Raw genomic sequence first — 14,309 nt, 5'->3', positions numbered from 1 at the left:
TATGTATATGTAATGTTTTTTACATGATTCATGAAATTAAGTTAGCAGGACTAATTTCCCCCTTAAAACATCTGTCAAAAGAAAATTTGGTTCATTCTCTAGTTTCTGTACGCCTAAGTTAAGGTTATACAAGCATTAAACATCAAAGGCCAGATTAACAGTTTAACAGCAGAGTAACTTCTCTGTGTTAAACAAACCACAACTAACCACAAGTGCAGACAAAGCATCACCGAAATAACACAAAAGGTGATCAGAGCACAAGCTCCCTGGATGAGGAATGTTAACATGCCTCGTCTGTTGGGAGGGGGGATGATTAACAAGCTAAAAACAAGTTTTGGGAGACAAAACGTTTCTGAGAGAAACCAGACAAAACACATGTCATGTGAAATAACCTAAATGTGGCAATATTCAGTCAAGTCAGACACACAGGTTTAAGGTTTCACTCTACCACATCATTACCACAGTCAATGGCATTGACTCAATGGCATTACATAGCACACAATTCATGTTTTTGGACAAGTTAAATCTATAAATTTGTTTCAATGACACTACGCTGCATTCTAACTGACAGGCACAAATAGACTTATGAGATGCATTAATTACTTTTTCTGTTTTGAGTTATCGTCCTGCTGCTTCAGTTTTTCCTGGTTTGTTAAAAGAGGAAACTATGGGTGGAGCCATTGAAATACAGATGGCCAACAAGTGGACCAAACTATCAGCTGTGACAGTATGGGGGGGATGGGAGTTCTTTGCACTGAGTTAATCGATTGTCCTTGGGGTTTCCCCCTCCTTTTTCCTCTTCTGCCCTTCTTGCATTTAAAAATGGTCTATTCCTTTAATATATAGCATAAGTTCTTGATTTACACAGGTTAGTTTGTTGAGTTAGGGTCTTGATTTGTTAAGCAGTTAACTCCTTTACGGGTTCACTTCTTGCTTAAAATAGTTTGTTTTCATTATTTTGTATTTTTGGTATAATTTTATGTGTTTTAGGGTACAAAATAACCATCATTTGTGAACCTTTGTAAACATTACACTTACTTGTGCATGTACATCATTTCCTCAGTCCCTTATATGGCATAAATGGGAAGCTGCAAGTGGTTTCCTCATCCTCTACCCCCCCCCCCCCCCCAAGCCCCCCCGAAACAAAACCTGGGTGTGGCTTAAGAGTTTGGCAGGACCTTTAGTGTGCCTTGGGCAGAAAAAGTATTTAAAAACAACTGATTTAGAGTACAGAGAACCACTTTAATATCTCTAAAGAAGTATGTCTGTGTTATCTGCAGTGACTTCAAGGTTGTACATCTCTCTCTTTTATTTCAATCATCAGTAAGGGCTAGAAATATTTCCTCTCACCCGATTTTTTCACAAGACACTCCCTTTAACAAACCGTCTTTAATTGTAGATTTAACAGAAAACGTTTCCCGCTGCACTATTTTCCTACTTCAAACAATGAGAGTCATTTAACTGGCTCCATTTCCGTGTATATTTAGCATGTTGCGCAGGCAGGAATGTGTTTATCAGCCGACGATGAATGGCTGCTCTGTGTTATTCCAACAGAGACTGGGATCAAAATAATGTAGCATTTGCCAGATGAACCGTCTTTGCTTTGAACTCTTCACACATTCATTGCATGCCTTTATTGGAGCTGTTAAGGTCTCGAAAGCAGAAGGCTGAGGCCAAGCACAGTGGGAGTCAGCATGTGTGACCAAAATTAACACCCATGGCAGGTCAAACTGTCTAACAGGGGTACAAAGTGTTTATGTGAACAAATTTAGATGGAGGCCTCCTTCATCGTGCCCTTGCACTTCTAATAGAGCAACTGAGAAAAGCATAAATCCAGATTAAAATAAACTCTGAGCGAGCTTTTCCAAAATTACAATGAACTGTCCTAAAAACAGCAGTCTCTGTTTTATGCAAGCGGTATTAAGACAAGCACACTTGTTATCGTTGCTGTTATACTGGCAGGCTTTGCATTTCCATTAAGAAACCGCCTGCTTTGCACAGTATTTCCTTCATGAGGTCTTCTAAGAATACTAAGGTTAAACGCACTGTCAGTCCTCTGTGTTTATTTACCCTCCACCATATTATGGAAGTCAGAAATAATTGTATTTATTTTGGGTTTGTTTACAATACTGAATGACTGGAGATTTAACATACAGTAAACAGAGCAGCTGTGGCTGTATATAGAACACTGTCTTTATTGTTTACAGTAGTTTATATTAACAGAGGGTACCCATATGGAAAATAATTAAAAACTATTATTAGCATTGTCTAACTGATACTATGACTTACTCATAAAAGTGGCCCCCCCCACATTTCTCTCCTTTTTGTAATAGAAATCTGCTAAAGAATCCTATTTAATTAGTAAATCATAGTATAAGACATACAGGGCTCACATAAATAACTCATAGAGCTCTTTTTGATGAATAAAAGTAAGAATAAAAGTTAGATAAAGAAATGTTTCATTTCTTTTTAACGGAGACATTGCGCTTATAAAACATTGAGAGACGCTCTTAACTTAAATAGATTACTTCCAAACAGCAGACTCTTGGATTGCAATGTTAAAAGCAGAAGTACTAAAAATCCCAGTTCTTGGAGTGAAAATCCAGAAGCAAGTCAATCCACACAGACTCTCATATTAAAATACCGAATTTTAGCTATAGAAACTGTTTACAGCATGGTTGAAAACAAAGACATTGGTATTTATGGATAGTTTCTCCCTTTATTAATTATTTTTTAATGGAGTACTGTGTTGAGAGAAATATTAAAGCTTCCTTTCCAATTAGTTGTACTAACAGCTCATTTCAGAAATCTGTGCTCCAATTTTGGTGATTGAAATATTTTTTTATTTGTGTAATGCACTCAATAGGAGGTTTAATTCAATTCACTTTCAGTTATATTTATATAACACCAAATCACATCAGTGGTCACCTCAAGTTGCTTTATATTGTAAGGTAAAGAATGTCAACAATCATATGACCCCCTATGAGCAAGCGCTTTAGTGACAGTGGAAAGGAAAGAATCCCTTTTGACAGGACTACACCTCCAGCAGGACTAGGTCAGGCAGGAGCGAATATCTGCCGTGACCGGTTGGGGTGAGAGGAGGAAGTCAGGCCAAAGACACGGTGTGGTGTCTGTCTGACTTCAAAAATTAAACATATAGTTAAAATGTGGGCACCAAAACCAAACATCTTTTTTTAATATAGGCTGTGGCTCCATCCTGCTATATATATTACTGAGAACTTACAGTATATATTGCAGCTGAATCCATTTTTCTTAGCATCCCGTGCAAGCGGTTATTACTAAAAGCTAGCTAAGGATAAATTGGTTTTACCCAGAAACACAATCTCCAGAATGTCCAGATCAGGTGTTGTGTTTACATCAGCTGATCAAATCCACTGATCTCTCTGCCAAATAAATATTTAACTCAGCCACAAACCTTAGTGCATAAACAATTAAAGCTAACGGTTTGAAGTTGAGTAGGTCACGTCTATATCAGTAGCGAACAGATGATGGAGTGAAATCAGAGCCTCCTGGGTAAGGTGAGGCTAAAGATAACAAAGGGGAAATGCATGCTACGGACACGTGAAAAAAAACTGCCCAAGATAAAATGATAACGACAGATAAATGTCCATTCAGAGCATCCCTGCAGGCTCGTGTGACACTGAATGCAGCTCAAGTTTAGCATATGGCATTAAGCAGTGCTGACCACAGACTGCATGAGGTTGCGGCAAACAGCTACAGACACATGTTGGTAGCCTCAGCGATATCCATCTTGGCTCTGCAACGAAAAGCTGCTTTTGACAGGTGGGCAGCAGCTTGTGAAAAATAAGCTTCTGAGGAGCTAATGTGGCGGTGGTAGCGTGGTGATGATGGATACTGAACTGAAAGCTGACACAGGTGTCAAAACAGCACTTCATTGCAATGACAAAGTTAAGGCAAGTTAAAACACATTATGTCTGACAGCCTAGATGTCATTTGTTATGCTCTTGGGGAATATGCAAACAAATTATTTAACTACAGGATGAAGAATGATGTCAAATATTTCCAACTACTGGCTGTAACCCAGTCTGTAAACCTTTTAAAGCACAGAAGTTGGGCTTTGTATAAATCATATGGGGTTAAAGGGCACTTTGCTGGGCTATCTCTCTAAATAAACATTAGTTATTTTGCATGTTAACTCAGCAGCTCCACAAACCCACTTGTTTGTGTAGTGAGATACCCCTAAAATGTTTAATGCTCTATGAAACTGTAAAAGCTTGTTATTTCGCTATATAAAATAATTGTTAACATTCATTTGATTCATGTCTTCACCTTGTTGTGCAACACATTCATACCTGGTTATTCATTAACTATGGTGATGACTCATCTGGTGACTTTGGGAGTGCGGCTAACCAGAGCAAAGGAAGTTTTCAAACACCACCACTAATATGAACCGACATGTTCAGCCACACACAGCTTCTCTTTGTTTCTGGAGCAGTATTTAAAAGTTTTAGGTGATTGTCCACATGCAGCTGAGAAAAACAAATTCTAAAAATATAAAAAAGGTCCAGAAATAGACAGATGCTAATTTATCATATTGCAGTTTTATTAAGTCTGCAACAGTTATATGTTTGTATTTTTGGAGTACATATGTTGGTTAGCAGTGCTGGTCTGTTTGTACTCAGGTGACCTATTTTTTTGAAGTGGCTATAAAAGGCAGTACAAAGTACAAATTTATACACGTTTGGGCAATAAAATCTGTAGCTGTTTTTAAACATTTCCACTACAGATGTGGGAGGATTATCCACGACCTGTATGGGTTTTATTATTGTCGCATCTTTTTCTTATAGTTACCTAAGATTATGATGCACAAGATCTTAGATAACCATTAGCACGACTCACAGCGTAGGTGGACATGACAATAAAAACAAAAGCGTGTAATACAAAAGACTTTCAAGAAGAACTTATAGTTACTGTGGTTTTGCATTTTAATTAGTTCAGTGTTTGTTTTCACTTTATTTACAAGGTCTTGAATAATTAGGCCACATCTTATCTTTAAGACCTCATCGTACCATATCACCCCAACAACTTCGCTCTCAGACCACGGGCTTTCTTGTGGTCCCAAGAGTATTTAAAAGTAGAAGCCTTCAGCTTTCAGGTCTCTCTTCTTTGGAACCAGGTCCTCGCTGGGTGCTTCCCATGAGTGTTTCTTTTTCTCTGACCCTTTTTTCACTAACTGTGTTTACACACCTCTCTGCATTTAATTATTAGTTATTATTTATCTCTGGTTTTCTTCCACATTGTGTCTTTTGTCCTCTCTCCCTCCCCTCACCCCCAACAGGTCATGCAGATGGCTGAGCCTGGTTCTACCAGAGGTTTCTTCCTGTTAAAAGGGAGTTTTTCTGTACCACTGTCGCCAAGTGCTTTCTCATAGATGATCGTTTGATTGTTGGAGTTGGTTTGCTTGTTTTAATTTAGTTTTTATTAGTTTTATTATTGTTGGTGGCTATTTGTCAGGGATTAAACTGCAGTGGTTCAGAACATAAACAGATATATGCACGAAAGCCTCTTCAACGCCACTTCACACCAAAGAGGTTCCCAGTTTGAACCTTCCTGATCAGATCGGGCTTTTCTCTTTGGAGCTTGTTCTCCTTATGTCTGGTGATCCTGAAATTGGCCAGATATCTGGTTATCTGTCTTGCCTTTGCAGCCCAGTGATGGATTAGCAACCTGTCCGGTGTGCTACAGCTGGGATAAGCTCCAGAACCCCCACAACCCCGGTTAAATGACACTCCAGTCGCACAGACCTAGAAACCAGTCTGGCAACCACAACCCCGACTATTTGGCGAATGGGTGCTGGAGGTTTCTAGCAGGTTTCTCGGTGAAACTGCACCACCAAAAACTGTTTGGCCACCTGTTTTTTGCACTGAAGACGCAGCGTTGGAAGACGCTGACTCATCTGCAAACACCCGCCAACTACTCACTGAGGGGTGGGTATAAATGCATGATGCAAACTAGAAATAGAGATCATTCACCTTCAAAATAAAAGTGCATTTTGAAACATGCTGGTTGTACAATTAAGCAGAACTTTTACTTTTTCAAAGTAATCCGCTAGCGACCAAGGAAGTCAAAATGAGGCTTTCAGTGCATCAACCTCTTTGACACCAGTAACCATTTGCCAACTAGTCTGGGACTACACATTTTTCAATAGAAGACTAAGTTTACTAGTGGATTACTGAGCAGTCTCTAGGCCTGTGTGACTGAGGCCTAAGTTCTTAAGAAACTGGATTGGGGACAATATTGTTTTAGTGTAGTTGTTATTTATATGTCAGTTAACTAAATGTTTTTTTTTTACAGCTAGTTTCAGTTTAGTTTTAACCACATTCACCTTGTGAGACTAAATGTGTATGACGCAGTTCAGTTTTTATTGTATGAAAATGTGTAGTTTTAATCTAGTTTTTTTTTGTGTGTCAGTGGTTTTTTTTATTATTATATGGAGAACATATGTCAGAGGGAAGAAGTAAGAAAATCAGTGCAGGTATTACAATTAAAACACAGAACGTTTTGACTCACAGCAGAAAGGAGTTGACTCACAGTCTTGTCTACAGACTCATTAAACACATCCATCAAAGCCTTATTGGCAAGTTGTGAAACAATTTTTCCAAATTAACAACTTTCTCAATTTTTTTTCTTTTATTAGCAATTTTTTTTAGGAGTCACATTTTTTATTTTTATTTTTAAAGATAATTTACAAGTTTTTCCATATTTATTATTTATAGTTAGGCATGAAGCATGTTTTGGGCCTTCTAGAGTGAAAGTATAACTGAGATTTACCTAAGCAAACGTAACTATTTTAAAAATAAATGCACTGACTAATTAGTGGAGGAAGCCGTCCTACTTGACATTCTGCTAAATGGAGGGGGGTAGGGGTGGAGACTGACACTTGATATTTCACAAACACTGGCTGGCAGTGGCACCAAGGAAAGCAACACACCACCAGTTTACTGGGAAAGGCTCACACTTTCATTCCGCCTACATTACATTAGCACCACACACATGCACGTCCACAGATGGCTGGTATGACTGCGCAGCGCTCTAGTATCATGCAGTTAAATTTGAATCAGTGCTACACACCAGTAGACTATCTGGAGTCAGGCAGAATATTTCAGAGGCACTTTATTTATATCAGCAAGGGGCACCACTTTTCCCACTGCTATAATTAGCCTGGGTAAATACTTAGGCCAATTACTCATAGTGCTAACAGAATAATAAAAAAGGAAACTATTCAAAAGATGAGTTCACACACCGACAGACACACAAACAGGTTGAAAGGGAACCTTTCCCTCTTATTCACTGATTTCTGGGAAACTAATAAGCAGATGGATTTACTGTAATGCAACCGAATACCTTTGAATGTTTGTCCACATTGGGCTTGTTAATTGCATGACTTAGCTGTAGCGATCTTCTCAGTTACTGAACCTCACTCTTTCTTGACCCGCAGTAAACTGAGTTTTAAGAATGTGAATGGCGGAGCTGTATATCTGTATATCTATATAGACATAAAATACACAGAACTATTTGAATGTTGAACTTTATGCATGGGAAAATTAAGCACAAAGTCAATATAAAATATAGTTGTTATTTGCATTACTTTACACAGTCCAGCTGTTATTTTAGTCCCGTGTACATGGCAGTTAAAGTCAGTGCATGTGGAATCTCCTGGAACCAGTTTAACAACATTTCAGTGAATCCACTTTGTTCTTTACCTTAACATGCTTTCCTGAGCCTTGCTGTGTCACATAAACTTAAAAAAAATGCTTATTTGACAGCTGTTATCTTCTCTATACACTATGAGGCATAAGGCCTGGGACCTTCCATTTAAGAAACTTACCTCGGCACATTGACCTGAGCTTATGGGTGTATTATTCCATTTGTTGCCCGTGTTTATATCAGGAAGAGAGGTAGGCAACTTAGCCGGGCAGCAAGGAGACAAATGAATGTGCACATGTGGAGAGCAGGGGCTGCTGAGTTTGGGATTCGAAACGTGACATGAAATTCCAGTGTTGGCGTAAGGCACCTCGAGGGAAAAGCTCCTCTGTATGGCGTGATGACAGTGTTTTTCCTGGTGGCCTTTTCCTGATGAACAAGCTTTCAGGTTTTTCTCAGAAGGTTTAGTTGAGGAGAACAAACAAGCAGAGGTACTACGATAAAGTTTCTTGTGGCAGTCGCGATCACCCTCTGGGTGCTCTGCTGGGTAATGAGCCTCGGGATATTCCACATTGACTGTAGCTGTTGTTGTGGCTCCTTTTCCTGATATCATTGGTTTCTGGTGGGCAAAGCGCAGCAACAGGCTGCTGGAGTGACGATTTGATCTGTCTAGAGATGATGACACTTCCTTTATTTTGCTCATGTCCTCTGTTTTAGATTTTGGTTCGTCCTGTAAGGGAATATTAAACTGCACCATGTGTTTGGTGTCCCTGAACTCAGCTGAACAGCTTTCTTTTGGGAAGCGATGGCCGACTACTGCCGTGTTGGTGGACCCTTTGGAAGTCACCTCCTCATCTGTCAGTGAGTATCCATTAACAGAAGTCTGAAGAGATGACTGATTAGAGCCCTTCCCTATAGGGAGCGCAGGAAAAGCCACTGGACTTACTGGGGAAGCAGGTGGGGTGCTGCAGGGGCTCTTTGGGAATATAACTAAGGAGGAGCACCGCCTCAGGGGGACCTTGGACTTGCAGCAGTGTAGACTCCTCTCTTGGGTGGTCTTATGCTTTTCTGGTGCCTCTGGCTCGAAGATGCTGTTACTGCTACAGTAGCCGCCATCGCTGGCCATGCTGCTGCTGCACGAACCCCCGTCAGAACCCGCACACGCTCCTCCTCCTTCACCAGCTCCTGGTTCTCCATCCTCTACGCTGCCATCCACCTGTCCGCTGAGCTTTCCACAGGGCTGGAGTGAGATCTGTAGAATTCTCTTCTTATTACATCCTCCGGTGTTAACCCTGGGTATGAACACTGAAGAGTATTGATTATAAGCATAATCTGGTGACAGAGGAGTCACCTTCAAGTGGACAGAATTGTGCGCCAGACTCTCCGAGGGGCTTTGAGCTGACACACTGACTCCGCTTTCCTCACCATGGCTGCTGAGGCTTTCTGACAGAGGGTCCGTGCTGCTTCTCCTTGACGCAAAATGCAAGCGGAGCCGACGTGCCATTCGTTTAACTCTCTAATCCCTGCAGCGCCAGCGGGAGCTGCATGATCAAACTTGCTGGCTGGGAAAAGGAGAGCAAAGCAACTGCTCCAAACTCTGCTCTGTGATCACAATCATTAGGGACTGCGCATTGCCAAAATAGCTCTGGTGACAACCTACATTCCTCTCCAGGCGGACCATGGCTTTTAGTCAGGGGAGGTCAGTGGTTCTGTGTGGAGGCATGACCCAAACAGATGACCTTTGAAAACAGATTAATCTCACTGCTGAGCCCCCTTTAAAGACACGGCCGCGGAGCAGAAAGCAACACTGAGAGTTGAAGGAAAAAGCGGACCTGCTTCATAGCCTTAGCTCAGGGCTAGTTAACTGCACCCTCTGACAAATGTGTAACACCTCACATCTGCTGCTGCCACCTCACTCCTGTTTACTCCCTTGGGGAAAGAAAAAAACAACAACAACGCGGCAGTCGTCCACGCTGCATCTTCGACTAAAGCTCTGGTCAACTGTTACTTCTGCTTCAGGCCACTCACCCAAGACTTCACTTCCTGCTGCAGCTATGCTTCTTATGTTTCTGCTGCTCTGCGCCCCCACAAATATTTTTACCCACTGCTATTGAATTACAGGAAATCAAAGGGACTGACTTTCAACATAATTCTGCTTCAGAGTGAGGACTGGGTGACAAAGCTCAGCTAGCACACAATAAAAATGCCAAAGAAAATAAAAGAGCACCCAAACAAATAAAAACACTAATAAAAATGCTTTTTGATCCTCAGTGACTGAACAACCTGCTGCAAATCATCTGCTTTACTGCAGAAAATTCAACACGATAAGAGGGAGAAAGATTTGTGGGACCGCGGTGACGCGACACCAGTCACTCAACACTTCATGTAACAGTCAGTACTCATCTGATTTCCTCTCCACGCCTGTTACTCTGATATTGCTCTGCCTCTAAATCGGTTTTAGCATAGTCTTTAATAGTAAGACGCCAGGCCAGGATAAAGCAATGATTCACCGGTGGACACTTCCTGCTGCGGTGGAAGTCATTACCTAAATTTTTAAGGAGCATGACAAACTGCCAGAAAAAACCCATGATTGGCCATTAATCACTCATCCAGGCAAAAGCAGCTTTAACTGATGTTGACGGTATCTAGGCCATAAGACAAGGCTGGTGACGCACACCGCACGCTCATGTTAAGTCACAGCAAAGCTGCCTGGAAATAGGCACAAGAATTTGGCATGACAGCGAAGATCATGCTTTGCATTGAAGGATAAGTTATATATTTATTTAATAAAGTCTCCAGCGAAAGTGTCTGAGGTGAGGTCATCAATAAATTGGGTCAGTGGGGTGTGGCTAGAGTAGAGGCTGGGCATCTATTAAGGTGCAGCCCTAAAGAGTTTTGATGTTTTACGATCAAACAAATCAGCAGAAAATATGGCTGAACTGATAACGTTGTCCTAGAGGAACAAGGGGCACTGACTGACATCTGACTGGGGTGTCTGAGAGTTGGTGTGTGTAAATGTGTTTTATACAACTCATCACACATGAAGTAATCAAACTTTTAGAGAGCTGAGTAGCATTTCTCAGATCTCTGTCCAAGAAAATATTGACAGGCATTTTTAATCCATCCATGCATGCATTCTCTTCTGCTTATCCTTATCAGGGTCACAGGGGGGCTGGAGCCTATCCCAGCTACCCATTTTTATGGTTAGAGAAATATCATAAAGGTGATCAAACATCTGCTGCCAGTGTCCAAAAGTCAAACAGGGCGAATGACCTCTTTAAAATCTCTCAGTGAGACATGCTTTTACAGGAGACTCTTTCCGGAGTAGTGTAAAGAGCTTGGAAAGAAAGCAACTGGACTTCTTTAAGTTTATTGAAGACTTATTTGGCACCTTTCTAAATTTTAATTTCAAGGACTCACACATGAATTCATATAATTAAGCACTTTCTAACTATCACACACTGTCTTTCTCTAATGGATTTTTCTGAAGAACTTTGGGGATCAAACCACTGACCTTCTTTTTATCAGATGACCCGAATGACTGAGCAACATGTCCTGTTTTGTTCACTTATACCATTTCTGATTTACTAGAATGTTTCTACTGATAAACTTACTGTAAACCAAGATATCAACAGCTACATGTTTGAAGCTAGCTTCCTGCTAATGTAATAGTGTAAGTAACTGCTACAGGTTCATTTTCCACACATGGAAGTTCACTGCAGGTTCCATTTAGGATTAGGCTTAATCCATATATGAAAAAGCCACTGATGTAGTTTATCTTCACAGAAGAGATATATTTAGTGTACTATATAACAAATTTTAGTGATATATTAATACCTCCAGCTTCAGTCCCAGTCTGAGTATGTTCTTTTACCTGCCTGATTGGTTTGGATAAGTTTGGTTGCCTCTCAGCGTTTAGCTTTTTTTCATAGTCTTTGTAAATGTTGTTTTGCTGTAGGCTACAAAGCAGCTACCATTGTATCACTTTCTTTTACCATTTGAATCGTGCCAATTAATTCAAGTGCAGGTAACCATAGCAACTTCTGCATTCATGCTGTCTCTGGAAGTGGGGAAGGGGCTGCTGCAAAGACACAATCATGTATTTTAAGCGAGAACTGTACAGCAGCATCTGATTTACTTTTTTATGGTTTTTGTGGGTGTGTCTAGCTGCCTCTGAGATAACTGGGAACTAGATATGACCACACTGCTGTTAGATTAGATTATGGGGGTCTGCTGGCATAGCCTGGAGAAGTGATTTACTAAAGAGTTTAACCCTGTGGAGTCTGACCTCTTGCTATCAGAATATGTAATTTTACTTTTTTTAATTGTTCTCAAGAGTCTGGGTAATCAAGGCTGTGTACTATCTAAAAATCTGGCCAAAAAAATAAAGTGTTCAAATATATGCATCCGTCAAAGTTTCACATTTTGTTAAAGTAAAAACTACTTTTGGTGGTGCTAGAGGACATGTCATAGTCCAAAGGAACAAAGATTTATGCTGTGGGAATAATAAATGTTTATTTATTAAACTCTCAAGAGGCTATAATTGAAAGTCTTAGCCAGAAGAATCTTATCATCCCAAGATGTGAACGCTCACACTGTGGAAACACCATGTGGAAACAATAATCATCCAATCAACACATCTCGTATGAGACGACCAACAAAGCACGTTTCTTGCTGAGCTCTCGGTGTGCCAGAGCTGCAGACACACACACACACACACACACACACACACACACACACACACACACACACACACGCAAACACTTTCACAGCTCTGACACACCCTCCAAAATACTCCAACGTGTAACTGGAGCATGACAAGGCAGAACTGAGTGACTCACCCCCGTCTTTATTTTATCATGTGACTGGAAACCTGTGACGTAGTGACAGGTTCCAGAAACATTCAGCCATTTAGCTGCAAACGAAAGCTCGTGTGTTGACGGTTTTTTAATGATCTAACGACTGACTGTACCTGAAAAGTCTGAGCAAAACCAGCTGAAACATGTTGAATGTTATAGTAACAAATTTATGATGTAGAAACTCCACGATTACAAAAAGCATCACAAGACTATTAACAGTGAGGTGATTCAGATTTCACAAGAGTTAGAAATGTGAATGTAATTATCATAAACTGATGGGACTGCTGGATGGCTGCCCAATGCTTGGCTTTTTATTGACTTGTAATTCCAAGAATCTACTTTGCCGCTTCCTGGTATTGTTGGGGACCAAACTTTACCAGTGATAAAAGTCTATGAAGCTGTATACAGCTCCAGTGGGAAAGGGGCAGGTGATTCACTGATTCTACAAACTGCAAGACATGTATCGCAGTTATAAGAAATGTAGCTTAGGACACTACAAAGAATGACAACTTCTTTTGTTTACTTTCCATTATAAAATAAAGTTAGTTATGAATGAAATATTAAATATGGAGCAGCAAAACAATCAAGAAAACAATCCAAAGCTTCCAATAAAAAAACCTGTATGAGCTTTGGAAAACCTGTTTTCCCCCAAGTGATTGCTGGAAATTGCTGGCAGCCAGTAGATGAAATTGATCCCAAAGAGGTACATATGGTGCTGCACATAGGAACTCCTTGCAGTTGCTTTGCTCACTAGCAGATTGCCACAGTTGCCACATGTAGTTTGCATGGACTTGCAAAAAAATTGCAGACTGCTCGCCGAGCGGTAGTAAAACTGTGAAAAGTGAGACGCAAACTAAAAAATGGAGACTGTTTGACTTCAAAGTAAAAGCTGGTCGCTCGTCAACCAGTCTCTAGGACTAAGCACTAGTAGATGTTTTTATCATTATCATTTTCTAGCCTGCTTTGTGGACACAAGTGTAGTTGGTGCTTTTTTTAGCGGAGGATCAATGCAAATTGAACAAGAGCAGCTCAAGACAAATATCTACACCAAGTCTCTGAATCCAGATTAGTCTCTGATACAATCTTGAGAACATCAACAATGTCTTCTGAATTTTATTATTTCAACTTATAGACATATTTCTTGAAGGAGACAACAAGGAGAGCGACTCCAAAAGTTAATCAATTCCTACCTCTGGCAACACTTTTATAAATATGTTCATACTTTTTAAAATAATCGTAAAACCAAACCGTAAAACCAAAGCTTACCGTGGCAGATGCATAAAAGGAAACACAGGAGTTTTATTCAACGTGAAGCTAATTTGTAATACGCATGCAAATCTCTCTGGTGCATGAATATAAGAGTGATAAAGAGAGTTTTCAGTTCATTTTCTGCCTCTGTGAGTTGAAGTGATGTTTAGTACAGTCACATAAGGACTTCTGAGCATCCATGTTGGTTCACTGCTTGACCGTGTTGACTTTGCATACAGTTACAGACTGTTAGCTGCAAAACTCAGAAGTGGTCGTGTCACTAGAGTCCGCCTGTTCGTGCGTACCTGCTTTGTATCAGCCCAGAATGAAACTGGGTCAGCAGCTTATCACATGTCCCCCTACATTTAGGCTACATCCTAAAACCTTTAACATCACTTTTCGCCAATTGTGTGATCAATAAGGAAACACTAGACGCAGGCATCGATATTCTCTTCAGTCTCCTATTCAAACTATTCAGCTGCATCCTCTCCATGCCCTTAAGATTTGCCCCTATTT

General features: G+C 40.4%; 1 protein-coding gene across 1 annotated transcript in view; it reads right to left on the bottom strand.

The window, feature by feature from the left end:
• nedd4a (NEDD4 E3 ubiquitin protein ligase a) overlaps positions 1 to 9,881 on the bottom strand; it is a 29,737-nt gene extending 19,856 nt beyond the window's left edge. Inside the window, exon 1 of the mRNA XM_005741649.2 lies at positions 7,871 to 9,881. Within this exon, the coding sequence (XP_005741706.1) occupies positions 7,871 to 9,190 (1,320 nt within the window). The 5' untranslated portion in view covers positions 9,191 to 9,881. The remainder of the gene's footprint in view (positions 1 to 7,870) is intronic.
• Positions 9,882 to 14,309: the final 4,428 nt, after the last annotated feature.

The sequence above is a fragment of the Pundamilia nyererei genome, unplaced genomic scaffold, assembly GCF_000239375.1.
Source record: "Pundamilia nyererei isolate P.nyererei 1_Seehausen unplaced genomic scaffold, PunNye1.0 scaffold00112, whole genome shotgun sequence".
In the NCBI taxonomy this organism is placed as follows: domain Eukaryota; kingdom Metazoa; phylum Chordata; class Actinopteri; order Cichliformes; family Cichlidae; genus Pundamilia; species Pundamilia nyererei.
Note: the sequence above shows the minus strand (reverse complement) of the source record. Positions and strands in the feature narration are given on the sequence as shown.